This window comes from Macrobrachium rosenbergii, chromosome 59 (assembly GCF_040412425.1).
Source record: "Macrobrachium rosenbergii isolate ZJJX-2024 chromosome 59, ASM4041242v1, whole genome shotgun sequence".
Lineage (NCBI taxonomy): Eukaryota > Metazoa > Arthropoda > Malacostraca > Decapoda > Palaemonidae > Macrobrachium > Macrobrachium rosenbergii.
In genome coordinates, this window is record NC_089799.1 from 23703630 (window position 1) to 23721749 (window position 18120).

The 18120-nt window shown below is 33.8% G+C and overlaps 1 protein-coding gene across 1 annotated transcript; it reads right to left on the bottom strand.

The window, feature by feature from the left end:
* Positions 1–1240: 1240 nt before the first annotated feature.
* LOC136837628 (uncharacterized) lies at positions 1241–17105 on the bottom strand. The gene is made up of 5 exons (XM_067102505.1): positions 17079–17105; positions 13849–14399; positions 10629–10722; positions 7844–8596; positions 1241–1990 (listed from the first exon to the last, which is right to left on the bottom strand). Exons 1-5 carry the CDS (start codon positions 17103–17105, stop codon positions 1241–1243), a joined length of 2175 nt encoding a protein of 724 aa, XP_066958606.1.
* Positions 17106–18120: the final 1015 nt, after the last annotated feature.

An 18120-nucleotide genomic window follows, 5' to 3' on the forward strand; every position in this document is an offset into this window, starting at 1 on the left:
ACGTTCCTTATTAAAGCTCTAAATTTTTATCATTTCAACGCATGACCTCTTAATGCATCGACCGCTATAGAAAACATGTTCTTTATAAGAACGTTACTAGCGTTTTTGATCTTTAATGCTTCGAAAAACTAGGCTAATCTAAGTCTTTAAAAATTAAAGTTGGTAATTATGGAAGAAAAATTCACCTGTTTCTCATTGAGGGTATCTTAGGCTTTCATCAGTGAAAATAATTATATAAATTCAGTGCTTGCGAACATCGACTTCCTTTTGCATTTGAAATGGAAAGGAAACTTTTGATAAATTCAAGATTTCCTATTCTGTATACTACTGTACTATATAATCTACATGGAATTTAGAATTTAGAATCTATTCTTGTGGCCCTTGATTCTGTTTTCATGGTTCTTTTTCTTTTTTTTGGGGGGGGGGAGATTAAAACGTCCACGTTTCATTGCTTTTAAGTTTTCTGAAAAGAAACCTATTGCGCCGGCTTTGTCTCTCCGTTCGCAATTTATTCGTTCCGCCCTGGTATCTTAAAAACTACTGAGGCTACAGGGCAGCAAATTGGTATGTTGATCTTCCACCCTCCAATCATCAAACATACCAAACTGCAACCCTCTAGCCTCAGTAGTTTTTATTTTATTTAAGGTTATAACTAGCCATAACCATGCTTCTGGCAACGTTATACGATAGGCCACCACCGTGCCGTGGTTAAAGTTTCACGGGCCGCGGCTCATACAGGTATAACGAGACCACCGAAAGATAGAACTATTTTCTGTGGCCTTGATTATACGCTGTAGCGGCTGTACAGAAAACTCGATTGCGTCGAAGATACTTGGGAGCATTTTTTTACTTGTTTACTTTTAAAATGAAATATACAGGCTAATTAAAATAGTTAACGAAGATTTGATAACAGTTCATTAGTTCAAATCCTCTGTCAGAAATAATCATGCATTTATACGTTTCTTAATTATCCCGAGATACATAGGCATAATTTGCAAATATACAAATTGTTTATTTTTTTCCATAATGGTGTGGGTTTCCATAAAGACTCGACAGTTGTCCAATTCTTTTATTTCTAGATTAGTAATATAAAATGTAAGATAATGTTTATGTCTAGTAATTTGCCAACTCTTTTTTTTATATAAACACAGGACAAATAAATGACATTACTTTGAACTTAACAATAATATTCTTTGAGAATAAATTATGCTGATAGTTGAGAAAAGGTCTAGATAATAATTTACTTTCCATAAGAACCTGAGATTCCTCCATGACCTACATTGATTCCTCTATGACCTACAGAGATTCCTCCATGACCTCCAGATATTCCTCCAAGACCTGCAGAGTATCCTCCACGACCTCCAGAGATTCCTACAAGACCTCCAGAGACTCCTCCAAGACCTCCAGAGACTCCTCCAACACCTCCGGAATATCCTCCACGACCTCCAGAGATTCCTACAAGACCTCCAGAGATTCCTCCAAGACCTCCAGAGACTCCTCCAAGACCTCCGGAATATCCTCCACGACCTCCAGAGATTCCTACAAGACCTCCAGAGACTCCTCCAAGACCTCCAGAGACTCCTCCAAGACCTCCGGAATATCCTCCACGACCTCCAGAGATTCCCACAACGCCTCCAGAGACTCCACCATGACCTCCATATCTACCTCCTAAGGATCCAGCATGTCCCAAGTTGAATACACTGAAACCGGTGGCAGAGCTTCTCCCATAGCCTCCATAACCGACTCCAGATGAGCCTCCATGTCCTATGAAGGAACCTCCATGCACTCCACGTCCTCCGAAGGAACCTCCAAGGACACCAGAACCATACCCACCTCCCAGGGAGCCTCCATGACTCACAACCACTGAACCTCCCTGACCTCCGAAGGATCCTCCATGTCCCCCGAGGGAAACTCCATGTCCTCCATAGCCTCCCTCAGCAAAGACACACGAAGCCACAAGGGCCAAAGTGAAAGTGAACTTCAAGAATGCCTGCAATGAAATAGACAATTCATTATTCATATATTTTTACAATACCTTATTTACAACATATAATTAGATATGTATCGCATTAGCTACTTCACTAGCAAATACAATCTTTGAAAAGTTGCCAAGGAAACATTTAGCATACTCCTGTAAGGAAAGAGGCTACATCATTTTCCCACATAACAGTTCATCATCGTCATTTCAATTAAGATGGAAACTCCACTGATATTAATGTTTCTTTTACTCCATGAAAGGTGTTCCTAAAGTAGTGCCTTTTTACCCAGGGGGGTATCAAAACCGGTTCTTGGGGGCATCGAAAAAGCCATCCTGAAAAAATATTAAATTAAGGCGTTTCCTCGATTCAAATCGTCTTGTGTAACGTAATGTAATGTGAAAAACAATCTCATATTGAATTTTTTTGTATATTAAGAGTTGTACTTTATTCATTTATTTACTCAATATAAAATAAAAAGAGTCCATGCAATTCAGCTGTTTATTTATAGCCATCTTGTTTGCTCTTATGTACTGAAAATTAAAAGCTAAAAGTTGGGAGTAGCAGGCTGTTATTGGAGTTGGGGTATCAGGTTGACTTGGAGTTGAACTCTGAGTTGTCGAGACTGAAATACTTTAGGGGCCACTGTTGTAAGGAATTAGGGGATAGAATGGACAGAGGAGCAATGTAAATTTGCTGATGTTTTCTGGTGGTTAATTTAATTATTAAATAGTAACGAAACGTTTTGATGTCGATAGCATAGCTTGTCAATTACAATTCCCTTTCTGTATATTTCCGGGGCAGACAAAATTGAATTTTAAACGACATTTAATGCTCAATATTTGTGAATATAAAAAACATCACGGTGATGTGATAAAAATTCATATATGGGTATGTGTGTGTTAAGATTAAGAGTTACCGCTGCGCTATCAAGAGAGGTATAAGTCAAGAGGGGAGAGAGACAGAGATAGAGAGATAGATCGCTACCTACCATAGTGAATGAGAGTGATCACTGAATCTGAGAAAAAGACTTTTTACTGCGCCTTTTATAGATCGTAGCCACAAGGCCATTATTTTCTCACTTGAGGAGGAATCGAAAGGGACATTAAATTTCTTTCCTCTGGCGTCAGTTACGTGAGATATTTTTAGAATAAAATATTTAAACAGTTATAGGCGGTCATGGTCAAAGAGTATTATGTAAATTGTGAAAATTTTAATTAATCATTGTTAGTATTTAATTCCATAAATATTAATTAATTAACTAATTTTGTGCTATTTGTGCAAATTTTCACTCAACAGGAATTGACTAATTATTTGTATTTCTTTTACCATCATTCATATATTTGGAACATTACAATTTCAAAAGATTCTTTAAAAAATTTCCACCCAACATTGAGAAAAATTTTGATTGCATAGATAACACATGATAAATGTTAGTCATATATTATTGACATTTATTATTCGTATTCACCTTCAGACTTTAATGTAGAACAACAATCATGGTGGGGTTTCCATAATCCGGAAAACCAATTTCAAAAGCAACCAGTACAAAGTAAAATGAAATGAATAAGCAATAAATAATAAACGAGACTAAAAAAAAAAAAAAATAAGCTATTGGCGTCTTCTTGCATGCTTCGGGTGCTGACTCTCATCTCAGATGTTTGGATAGAATTATGTCATCAGTCGGGTTTGTTTGGTCAACTCTTAATGTTGACTTGTGGCATAAACTTTAAATCAATTTATGTTTGTTCCATAAACTAACATCCTGTGCACTCTTCTTTATCTGACCTAACTGCTTTTGCTTGCAACAAGAGGCAGAACCCTGCTGCAAACAGTGTGTCGTTTTCCAGTATCAAGTTTAATTCTGCTCAGTTTGCTAAGAGTTTTATCTTGGCTGCAACTAAAATGTGCTGTTGTGGACTCTTCTGATATTTAATTGCTTAAGTAACGATCAGTTTTATTCCTGCTTTCTCCTGGCGTCTCCTGAATTTAGTTGTATAGATTTTACTTTCCATTCCCTCATGATTTTTTTTAATAATCGTCTTCTCCCACAACTTGTCTCTCTCTGCTGGCTGATATCCATTTGTAGGCCTCTTGCGGTTGCAGCCTGTTGATTCTGTCCGTAAAGATTTTGAGCTGAAGATTTAATGAAAGGAAGAAAGAAAATAATTCAAATATCAGTTCATTTCCTCCTACAATGTGCTTGAAAAAAAATAAAAAATCTGGCACAGCAAATTCCATATTTTAATTGCGGAATCGCAGATGACTCTATGTGCATAGAGAATTCAACATTTATAAAAAATCTCATAATCACACGAGTGGCTAAAATGGTGAAGAGATCCACAACAATGTCACTGTAAATATGTTTTTAAAATATACAAAAAATGAAAGCTTTCGAGAACCTACCAGATTTTCCTACTCAGTCTCATTAGAACAGTAGTGTACCATCGAAGTAAAAGGTTTGAAAAAAATTTAAAGTATCGTTGGGAAAATGAAATCGGTCGTAATTTCGTGGAATTATCTGACCTACAGAATTGGGTGTGTTCAAATTATGACCGGTGTTCTTCTGTCAATAACACTTTTTTTTTTTACTTTTATTATTTTTTTTAAACTTTATACTTTAATGGTACCTTCACTGTTTTAGTGTGACTGAGGAGAATCGAGCAGGTTGTCGAAAGCTCTCATTTTATATGTATTTTTATTATATATGCACACTGACATTATTGTGGATTTCTTCACCAAATTCCGTATTATAAAATATTTTTTCCCCTCATGAACACTCGGCCAACCCAACCCTTATCTAAAAAACCGGAAAGATAGAACAAGGACACCCTGGTGGGTGACTTAAGCTTAAACCTAACCAGTCAAATTCCCAAATTCTATATATATATATATATATATATATATATATATATATATATATATATATATATATATATATATATATATATACAGTATATACATATATATATATATATATATATATATATATATATATATATATATATATATATATATATATATACATATATATATATATATATATATATATATATATATATATATATATATATATATATATATATATATATATATATATAATCATGAAGCTACAAATGTCGCTTAATATCAAATTCACTCTTCCTCAGGAATATCTCCGATGGAGAATTATCACCGAAGAGGAATTTATATAAGTGATAAATGGATTGGTACTGCTGGGACACGAACCCTCGACACAGACCTATTCAGCGACTCCAGTTGACGTTACCACTGCGCTATCAAGAGAGGTATAAGTCATTACCGAGTCTGCTGTACTGTTTTTTCCAGTCGTGAGCGGGGAAATTGTACTTAGCCTCGGGAATGACCCACCTCCGCCATGATAGTTCATTGGTACATTTGGAACACGCAGCTCTTATTATGAAATTTTTTATCACCCCCTGATTTATATAAAGTCATGAAGCTACAAATGTCGCTTAATATCAAATTCACGCTACCTCGGGAATATCACAACGGGAAAAACAGTACAGCAGACTCGGTAATGACTTATACCTCTCTTGATAGAGCTGTGGTAACGTCAACTGGAGTCGCTGAATAGGTCCATGTCGAGGGTTCGTGTCCTGGCAGTACCAATCTATGTATAACTTATATAAATTCCTCTTCGGTGATAATTCTCCATCGGAGATATTCCCTGAGTTAGCGTGAATTTGATATTAAGCGACATTTGTAGCTTCATGATTGTATATAAGTCATGAATGCGATAAAATTTCATATATATATATATATATATATATATATATATATATATATATATATATATATATATATATATATATATATATATATATATATTTATATCGATAGATAGATAGATAAATGGATAGATATACACACAAACATATATATATATATATATATATATATATATATATATATATATATATATATATATATATATATATATATATATATATATATACTCTCAATAGATTTTCTTCCACACCATACATCTTGAACATTTTCCCGTATTTTGAGAAAACTATTAGGTACTGAGTAGGCTACCTGATTTACACATCCTACATCCTGTTCTTTCCATAATGGTCTTTCCATCATCTGTTTTACTTCCTTGGTCTAAATCCTCCACACTCGTTCCTCGTATACAAGGTATGATGTGACTCTGTAATGCATACATTTACTTCTATACAAAAAAAAATTGTTCCCTCACATAGACATACCTTACACATACTGATCATTCAGTCAGTCCTGTTTTCACCACCATACTGAGGGATCTCGCGTGTAATCCTGTCACAATTTTGGGTCTTTCCATTCTTCAGCCTCTTCATTGCTTAGAGAAGAAGGTAATAAACTGAAGGCCTTTGTTGATTTAGGTTAGCTATTTACAGCAACTATAATATTATAAGTTCTTTTTTTATAATTTCCTTATAAAATTGATCATTTCAAAGCTCCAGTACATCACACAGAAGAGATGTAAATGTTTTTTGGCACAATGATAGTTACGTAAATTTTTAAGCCAACTGATTTTTTTCATTTGTATCATTTGTATTGATAACAGTGAAACCGAACTCAGGCGAGACGAAAGCACGTACCTTATTAAAGCTCTAAATTTTTATCATTTCAGCGTATGATCTCTTAATGCATCGACCGCTATAGAAAACATGATTCTTTATAAGAACGTTACTAGCGTTTTTGATCCTTAATGCTACGAAAAATTAGGTTAATCTAAGTTTTTAAAAATTGAAGCTGGTAATTATGGAAGAAAAATTCACCTGTTTCTCATCGAGGGTATCTTAGGCTTTCATCAGTTAAAATAATTCAATAAATTCAGTGCTTGTGAACATCGACTTCCTTTTGCACTTCAAATGGAAAAGAAACTTTTGATAAATTCAAGATTTCTTATTCTGTATACTACTGTACTATATAACCTACATGGAATTTAGAATTTATAATCTATTCTTGTGGCCCTTGATTCTGTTTTCATTGTTTTTTTGTCTGGGATTACAACGTCCACGTTTCATTGCTTTTTAGTTTTCTGAAAAGAAAACTATTACACCGGCTTTGTCTCTCCGTTCGCAATTTATTCGTTCCGCCCTCGTATCTTAAAAACTACTGAGGCTAGAAGGCAGCAAACTGGTATGTTGATCTTCCACCCTCCAATCATCAAACATACCAAACTGCAACCCTCTAGCCTCAGTAGTTTTTATTTTATATAAGGTTAAAACTAGCCATAACCATGCTTCTGGCAACGATATACGATAGGCCACCACCGGGCCGTGGTTAAAGTTTCATGGGCCGCGGCTCATACAGCTGTAACGAGACCGCCGAAAGAAAGAACAATTTTCTGTGGCCTTGATTATACGCTGTAGCGGCTGTACAGAAAACTCGATTGCGTCGAAGATACTTGGGAGCATTTTTTACTTGTTTACTTTTAAAATGAAATATACAGGCTAATTAAAATAGTTAATGAAGCTTTGATAACAGTTCATTAGTTCAAATCCTCTGTCAGAAATAATCATGCATTCATACGTTCTTAATTATCCCGAGATACAAAGTCATAATTTGCAAATATACATACTGTATATTTTTTTTTTCCATAATGGTGAGGGTTTCCATAAAAACTCAACATTTGCACAATTCTTTTATTTCTAAATTAGTAATATAAAATGTAAGATAATATTTATGTCCAGAAATCTGTCAACTGTTTTTTTATATATATAAAAACAGGACAAATAAAAGACATTACTTTGAACTTAACAATAACATTCTTTGAGAAGAAATTATGCTAATAGTTGAGAAAAGGTCTAGATAATAATTTATTTTCCATAAGAACCTGAGATTCCTCCATGACCTACAGAGATTCCTCCATGACCTCCAGATATTCCTCCAAGACCTGCAGAGTATCCTCCACGACCTCCAGAGATTCCTACAAGACCTCCAGAGACTCCTCCAACACCTCCGGAATATCCTCCACGACCTCCAGAGATTCCTACAAGACCTCCAGAGACTACTCCAAGACCTCCAGAGACTCCTCCAACACCTCCGGAATATCCTCCACGACCTCCAGAGATTCCTACAAGACCTCCAGAGACTCCTCCAAGACCTCCAGAATATCCTCCACGACCTCCAGAGATTCCTGCAAGACCTCCAGAGATTCCTCCAAGACCTCCAGTTACTCCTCCAAGGCTTCCGGAATATCCTCCACGACCTCCAGAGATTCCTACAAGACCTCCAGAGATTACTCCAAGACCTCCAGACACTCCACCATGACCTCCGTATCTACCTCCCAAGGATCCAGCATGTCCCAGGTTGAATACACTGAAACCAGTGGCAGAGCTTCTCCCATAGCCTCCATAACCGACTCCAGATGAGCCTCCATGTCCTAAAAAGGAACCTCCATGCACTCCACGTCCTCCGAAGGAACCTCCAAGGACACCAGAACCATACCCACCTCCCAGGGAGCCCCCATGACTCAAAACCACTGAACCTCCATGACCTCCGAAGGATCCTCCATGTCCCCGAGGGAAACTCCATGTCCTCCATAGCCTCCTCAGCAAAGACACACACGAAGCCACAAGGGCCAAAGTGAAAGTGAACTTCAAGAATGCCTGCAATGAAATAGACAATTCATTATTCATATATTTTTACAATACCTTATTTACAACATATAATTAGATATGTATCGCATTAGCTACTTCACTAGCAAATACAACCTTTGAAAAGTTGCCAAGGAAACATTTAGCATACTCCTGTAAGGAAAGAGGCTACATCATTTTCCCACATAAGAGTTCATCATCGTCATTTCAATTAAGGAGGAAACTCCACTGATATTAATGTTTCTTTTACTCCGTAAAAGGTGTTCCTAAAGTAGTGCCTTTATACACAGGGGGGTATCAAAACCGGTTCATGGGGGCATCGAAAAAGCCATCCTGAAAAATATTAAATTAATGGGTTCCTCGATTCAAATCGTGTTGTGTAACGTAATGTAATGTGAAAAACAATCTCATACTGAATTTTTTTGTAAATTAAGAGTTGTGCTTTATTCATTTATTTACTCAATATAAAATAAAAAGAGTCCATGCAATTCAGCTGTTTGTTTATAGCCGTCTTGTTTGCTCATATATACTGAAAATTAAAAGCTAAAAGTTGGCAGTAGCAGGATGATATTGCAGTTGGGGTATCAGGTTGACTTGGAGTTGAACTTTGGGGTATCGAGACTGAAATACTTTAGGGGCCACTATTGTAAGGAATTAGGGGATAGAATGGACAGAGGAGCAATGTAAATTTGCTGATGTTTTCTGGTGGTTAATTTAATTATTGAATAGTAACGAAATGTTTTGATGTCAATAGCAAAGCTTGTCAATTACAATTCCCTTTCTGTATATTTCCGGGGCAGACAAAATTGAATTTTAAACAACATTTGTAGCTCAATATTTGTGAATATAAAAAACATCACGGTGATGTGATAAAAATTCATATATGAGTATGTGTGTGTTAAGATTAAGAGTTGCCGCATACAATAACAAGAGGGAGAGAGACAAAGATAGAGAGATAGATCGCTACCTACCATAGTGAATGAGAGTGATCACTGAATCTGAGAAAAAGACTTTTTACTGCGCCTTTTATAGATCGTAGCCACAAGGTCATTGTTTTCTCACTTGAGGAGGAATCGAAAGGGACATTAAATTTCTTTCCTTTGGCGTCAGTCACGTGAGATATTTTTAGAATACGATAATTAAATAGTTATATGCGGTTATGTTGAAGAGTATTGTGTAAATGGTGAAAAATTTTAATTAATCATTGTTAATATTTAATTCCATAGATATTAATTAATTAACCAATTTTCAGCTATTTGTGCAAATATTCACTCAACAGGAATTGACCAATTATTTGTATTTTCTTCTACCATCATTCATATATTTGGATCATTACAATTTCAAAAGATTCTTTAAAAAATTTCCACCCAACGTTGAGAATAATTTTGATTGCATAGATAACACATGATAAATGTTAGCCATATATTATTGACATTTATTATTCGTATTCACCTTCAGACTTTAATGTAGAACAACAATCATGGTGGGGTTTCCAGTAATCCGGAAAACCAATTTCAAAAGCAACCAGTACAAAGTAAAATGAAATGAATATGCAATAAATAACAAATGAGACTAAAAAAAAAGTAAAAAATAAGCTATTGGTGTCGTCTTGCATGCTTCGGGTGCTGACTCTCATCTCAGATGTTTGGATAGAATTATGTCATCAGTTGGGTTTATTTGGTCAACTCTTAATGTTGACTTATGGCATAGACGTTAAATCAGTTTATGTTTGTTCCATAAACTAACATCCGGTGCACTCTTCTTTACCTGACCTAACTGCTTTTGCTTGCAACAAGAGGCAGAACCCTGCTGCAAACAGTGTGTCGTTTTCCAGTATCAAGTTTAATTCTGCTCAGTTTGCTAAGAGTTTTATCTTGGCTACAACTAAAATGTGGAATAGTTTACCTTGTGCTGCTGTGGACTCTTTTGATATTTAATTGTTTAAGTAAGGAGCAATTTTATTCCTGCTTTCTCCTGGCGTCTTCTGAATTTAGTTGTAAAGATTTTATTTTCCATTCCCTCATAATTCTTTTTTAATAATCACCTTCTCCCACGACTTGTCTCTCTCTGCTGGCTGATATCCATTTGTAGGACTCTTGGGCTTGCAGCCTGTTGATTCTGTCCGTAAAGATTTTGAGCTGAATATTTGAAGAAAGAGAGATAGAAAGAAATTCAAATATCAGTTCATTTCCTCCTATAATGTGCTTAAAAAAAGAAATCTGGCACCGCAAATTCCATATTTTAGTTGCGGAATCGCTGATGACCCCATGTGCATAGAAAATTCAACATTTATAAAAATCTCATAATCGCACGAGTCGCTAAAATGGTGAAGAGATCCACAACAATGTCACTGTAAATATGTTTTTAAAATATACAAAAAATGAAAGCTTTCGAGAACCTACCAGATTTTCCTTCTCAGTCTCATTAGAACAGTTGTGTACCATCGAAGTAAAAGGTTTAAAAAAAACTTAAAGTATTGTTGACAAAATGAAATCGGTCGTAATTTCATGGAACTACCTGACCTACAGAATTGGGTGTGTACAAATTATGACCGGTGTTCTTCTGTCAATAACGCTTTTATTTTTACTTTATACTTTGATGGTACCTTCACCGTTTTAGTCTGACTGAGGAGAATCGAGCAGGTTGTCGAAAGCTCTCATTTTATATGTATTTTTATTATATATGCACACTGACATTATTATGGATATCTTCACCAAATTCCGTATTATAAAATATTATTTACCCGGCATGAACACACTTAACCCAACCCTTATGTAATATATATATATATATATATATATATATATATATATATATATATATATATATATATATATGTATGTATGTATATATATATATATATATATATATATATATATATATATATATATATATATATATATATATATATATCACACATTACCACAGGTGAAAAATGTGGTAATGTGTGATAAATGAATCACATACAAAAGTTATAATAATCATATATATATATATATATATATATATATATATATATATATATATATATATATATATATATATATATATATATATATATATATATATATATATAGAGAGAGAGAGAGAGAGAGAGAGAGAGAGAGAGAGAGAGAGAGAGAGAGAGAGAGAGAGAGAGATATACACACATAAACACACACACACACACATAAATATATATATATATATATATATATATATATATATATATATATATATATATATATATATATATATATATATATATATACATATATATATATATATATATAAATATAAATAATTTATATATATATATATATAAATTATATATATATATATATATATATATATACATATATATATATATATATATATATATATATATATATATATATATATATATATATATACTCTCAATAGATTTTCTTCCACACCATACATCTTGAACATTTTCCGTATTTTGAGAAAACTATTAGATACTGAGTAGGCTACCTGATTTACTCATCCTCCATCCTGTTCTTTCCATAATGGTCTTTCCATCATCTGTTTTACTTCCTTAGTCTAAATCCTCCACACTCGTTCCTCGTATACAAGCTACGATGTGGCCTGTAATGCATGCGGTTATAACCTATTACATTTACCTCTATACAAAAAAATTGTTCCCTCACATAGACATACCTTACACATACTGATCATTCAATCAGTCCTGTTTTCACCACCATACTGAGGATCTCGCGTGCAATCCTGTCAAAATTTGGGTCTTTCCATTCTTCAGCCTCTTCATTGCATAGAGGAAAAGGTAAAAAAAACTGTAGGCCTTTGTTGATTGAGGTTAGCTATTTACAACAACAATAATATTAAAATTAATTTTTTTTTTATAATTTTCCCTATAAAATTTGTCATTTCAAAGCTCCAGTACATCTCACCGAAGAGATGTAAATGTTTTTTTTGGCACAATGATAGTTACGTAAATTTTTACCAAAATTGATGTTTTTTTATTTGTATCATTTGTATTGATAACATTGAAACCGAACTCAGGCGAGACGAAAGCACGTACCTTATCAAAGCTCTAAATTTTTATAATTTCAACGCATGACCTCTTAAGGAATTGACTGCTATAGAAAACATGTTTCTTTACATCAACGTTGCTAGCGTTTTTGATCCTTAATGCTACGAGAAACTAGGATAATCCGAGTTTTTTAAAAATTCAAGTTGGTCATTATGGAAGAAAAATTCACCTATTTCATATCGAGGGTATCTTATGCTTTCATCAGCGAAAATAGTTCTATAAATTCAGTGCTTGTGAACATCGACTTCCTTTTGCATTTCAAATGGAAAAGAAACTTGATAACTTCAAGATTTCCTATTCTGTATACTACTGTACTATATACAAGGAATTTAGAATTTAGAATCTATTCTTGTGGCCCTCGATTCTGTTTTTCATTTTTTTTTTTCTGGGATTACAACGTCCACGTTTCATTGTTTTTTAGTTTTCTGAAAAGAAAACTATTGCGCCGGCTTCGTCTGCTCGTCCGCAATTTATTCGTTCCGCCCTCGTATCTTAAAAACTACTGAGGCTAGAGGGCAGCAAATTGGTATGTTATCTTCCACCCTCCAATCATCAGACATACCAAATTGCATCCCTCTAGCTTCAGTAGTTTTTATTTTATTTAAGGTTAAAGTTAGCCATAATCATGCTTCTGGCAACGGCATACGATATGCCACCACCGGGCCGTGGTTAAAGTTTCATGGGCCGCAGCTCAAACAGCATTATAGTAAGACCACCGAAAGGTAGATCTATTTTCGGTGGCCTTGATTATATGCTGTAGCGGCTGTACAGAAAACTCGCTTACACCGAAGAAATTTGGGAGCATTTTTTACTTGTTTATTTTTAAAATTAAATATACAGGCTAATTAGAATAGTTCCCAAAGCTTTGATAATTCTTCATTAGGTCAAATGCTCTGTTAGAAATAATCATGCATTTATACGTTTCTTAATTATCCGGATATACAAAGTCATAATTTCCAAATATATATAATATATATTGTATATTTTTTCTCCAAAATGGTGTGGGTTTCCATGAAAACTCAACAGTTGTCCAATTCTTTTATTTCTAAATTAGTATTATAAAATATAAGATAATGCTTATGTCTCGAAATTTGTCAACTGTTTTTTTATATAAAAACAGGACAAATAAGAGACATTACTATGAACTTAACAATAATATTCTTTGAAAATAAGTTATGTTGGTAATTGAGAAAAGGTCTAGATAATTATTTACTTTCCATAAGAACCTGAGATTCCTCCATGACCTACAGAGAAACCTCCAAGCCCACCGGAAAAACCTCCATGGCCTCCAGATATTCCTCCAAGCCCTCCGGAGTATCCTCCTCGACCTCCAGAGATTCCTATAAGACCTCCAGAGATTCCTCCAAGACCTCCGGAATATCCTCCACGAACTCCAGAGATTCCTACAAGACCTCCAGAGACTCCTCCAAGACCTCCAGAGACTCCACCATGACCTCCGTATCTACCTCCCAAGGATCCAGCAGGTCCCAGGTTGAATACACTGAAACCGGTGGCAGAGCTTCTCCCATAGCCTCCATAACCGACTCCAGATGAGCCTCCATGTCCTACGAAGGAACCTCCATGCACTCCACGTCCTCCGAAGGAACCTCCCAGGGAGCCTCCATGACTCACAACCACTGAACCTCCATGACCTCCGAAGGATCCTCCATGTCCCCCGAGGAAAACTCCATGTCCTCCATAGCCTCCCTCAGCAAAGGCACATGAAGCCACAAGGGCCAAAGTGAAAGTGAACTTCAAGAATGCCTGCAGTGAAATAACCAATTCATTATCCATATATTCTTATGACACCTTATTTACAACATATAATTACAGTAGATATGTATCACATTAGCTTACTTCAGTAGCAAATACAATCTTTGAAAAGTTGCCAAGGAAACATTTAGCAAGCACTTGTAAGGAAAGAGGCTACATAATTTTTCCACATAAGAGTTAATCATCGTCATTTCGATCAAGGAGGAAACTCCACTGACATTAATGTTTCTTTTATGCAATTAGGGGATGGAATGGACGGAGAAGCAATGTAAAAGTGCTGATGCTTTCTGGTGGTTAATTTAATTAATAAATAGTAACGAAATGTTTTATGTTGATAGCAAAGCGTGCTGGAATTAGTAGACTGGAAGGTGAGCTGTTTATTGCAAAAATGGGTATGAGAAAAAGAAGTGGTATATTATTAAAGATAGTGTGATAACAAAACTCAAAATAAGGACAGCTGATAATTTAAGATATAAGGGGCAAAACTGAGGAGTAAATTAAGAAATAGATTGTGAATGAAATGTAGAGATTAAGAGTTTTAATGATGAAACAGTGAAGACCAAATTATGGTTAAATGGGTTGGTCGCGCTCCTTAGGAGTCATATGTAGGTGTATAGAGTGATCATATGTCGTTTAATATCCAACTCGGTCGTCCCCTGAAATAATACTGAATGGGAATTAAAACTGATAAGTAGTTTTCGTCACCTGGCGGATTCGATCCACCGACTGCAACTACGTACTACTTCAGCGATGATTACTGTACTCTTACCATTCGGCTGTCAAGAGTGGTATAAGTTGATATCGACTCTGCAGTACATTTGTCTGGTGAATGCGGGTACTTGTACTCAGCCTAGGCATCAACCCACCCCGGCACCGCCATGGTAGTCGATTACTACACTTGAAACATGTAGCTTTTCTTGATGCCAACCAAGTACTGCATTCGATGGGCATATGTACGGCAGAGTCGGTATCAACTTACACCTCTCTTGAAAGCCGAACGGGAAGAGTACTCATCACTGAAGAGTGAGATAGTTGCTATTAATGGATCAAATTTGCCAGGTGACGAACTACTTATCATTACAGTTCCCCTTCGGTGTTATTTTCTGGATAGACCAAATTGAATATTAAACGACATTTCTAGCTCAATATTTGTGAATATAAAAATTCCACCAATGATGTGATAAAAATTCGTACATATGGGTATGTGTGTGATAAGGTCAGGAGTTGCCTACCGCCACAGGAACAGAAAGGAGAGAGAAAGAGAGACAGAGAGATAGATTACTACCCACCATGCTGAATGAGAGTGATCACTGAATCTGAGGAAAAGACTTTTTACTGCGCCTTTTATAGATCATAGCTACAAGGTCATTATTTTCTCACTTGAGGAGGAATTGAAAGCAACATTAAATTTCTTTCCTCTGGTGCCAGTTGAGTGAGATATTTTTGGAATAAAAAGATATTTAAGTAGTTATATACGGTCATGGTCAAGAGTATTCAATAAATGGTGAAAATTTTGAACTCATCACAGTTGATATTTCATTCCTTAGAAATGAATTCATTAGCTAATTTTGTGCTCTTTGGGTAAATTTTCTCTCAATATGAATTAGCTAATTATCCGTGTTTTCTTTTATTATCATTCAATATTTGCATCATTCCGTTATCGAACTATTTTTTTTTATAAATTTGCACCCAGCATGTAGTACAATTTTGTTTGCATAGATACTAGCTAATAAATGTAATAACATGTTCTTGACATTTGTTATTCTGAGTCACCTTCAGATTTTATTGTAAAATAACTTTCAAAACTGAGTTTCCAATAAGCAACAGTTTGTATACGGGGAACTGAACCTTTAAAACCTGCAATCATGAACAGTATACAAAATATAAATGTTGTTCTGATCGGCAAAACTACTGGAATATATCACCGAAAGAAATTGTGAGATCTGATTTTAAAGGTTACTTTATATATATATATATATATATATATATATATATATATATATATATATATATATATATATATATATATATATATATATATATATATATATATATATATATAGAGAGAGAGAGAGAGAGAGAGAGAGAGAGAGAGAGAGAGAGAGAGAGAGAGAGAGAGAGAGAGAGAGAGAGAGAGTAACCTTTAAAACTAGACCCAAAATTTCTGTGATATATATATATATATTATATATATATATATATATATATATATATATATATATATATATATATATATATATATATGTATGTGTGTGTGTGTGTGTGTGTGTGCGTGTGTATGTGTGTGTCTGTTCAAACCGTACCCCTAATTAGAGAGCAGAATACAACAAGCCATAGAGCCCCTATAGAGATAGCATCCAAGTCAGGAAAAATAAGTACAAAATCGATGGATAAAAAATAAAAGAGAAATAACAATGAAAAACATTTAATTAAACATCAGATATAACAAAATATGATAAAACCAGTCAACTATTATGCAGTACCCATGTATATACATTCCAGCATCAACTCGTTTCCTCCTACAATGAATGATATGGGTCACAAAAAAGAAACAAAATATGGCACATTCAATTTCTTACTTTAATTTCCAAAATCGTGGACGACTCCTTGTATACGGAAACATTTTTGTCATTTGCAATTTATTCCACATAAATAAAAGAATCATCTTACCATGACTTCTTGCATCACCTTATCCATTATGATGTAAAGAAACCATAAACATAACAGACACACCCTTGTCTGAGACCCATGTTTAAACCAAGGCAGTCAATCTGCCAAAATCGTATCTCAATAAAGTATTAACTTTTGTAAGAAAAAAAAATACTCCTAATAGGTTTTCTGCCTCACAGTTCATTCTAAAGATTTCTCTCGTTTGCGAAAACTATTACGTACTAAATACGTGATTTACACATCCTCTTCCTTGTCTAAACCAATCCTGTTCTTTCCATGCTAATCCTTCCATTATCTGTTTTACTTTCTCAGCCTTAATCTTAACTTGTTCCTGGTATACTAGGTATAACATGTTCCTATAATGCTTACAGGCACACCTACCAAAGTTCCTTAAAAAAAAAAAAAAAGTTTCCCTCAGACACACCTTACACATACTGGTCACTTAATTAGTCTTATTTTTAATACTATACTGAAGCATCTTACACGTAACCCCTCAAAATTCTTGGGTCTTTCATTTCTTCGATTTTTTTAATTGTACGGAAAAGAAGATATTAAACTGAAGCCGTCTGCTAATTCAGGTTAGCCATACACCTGCCATAACATTATATACATATATATATATATATATATATATATATATATATATATATATATATATATATATATATATATATATATATATATATATATATATATATATATATATATATATATATATATATATATATATATATATATATATATATATATATATATATATATATATATATATATATATATATATATATATATATATATATATATATATATATATATATATATATATATATATATATATATATATATATATATATATATATATATATATATATATATATATATATATATATATATATATATATATATATATATATATATATATATATATATATATATATATATATATATATATATATATATATATATATATATATATATATATATATATATATATATATATATATATATATATATATATATATATATATATATATATATATAT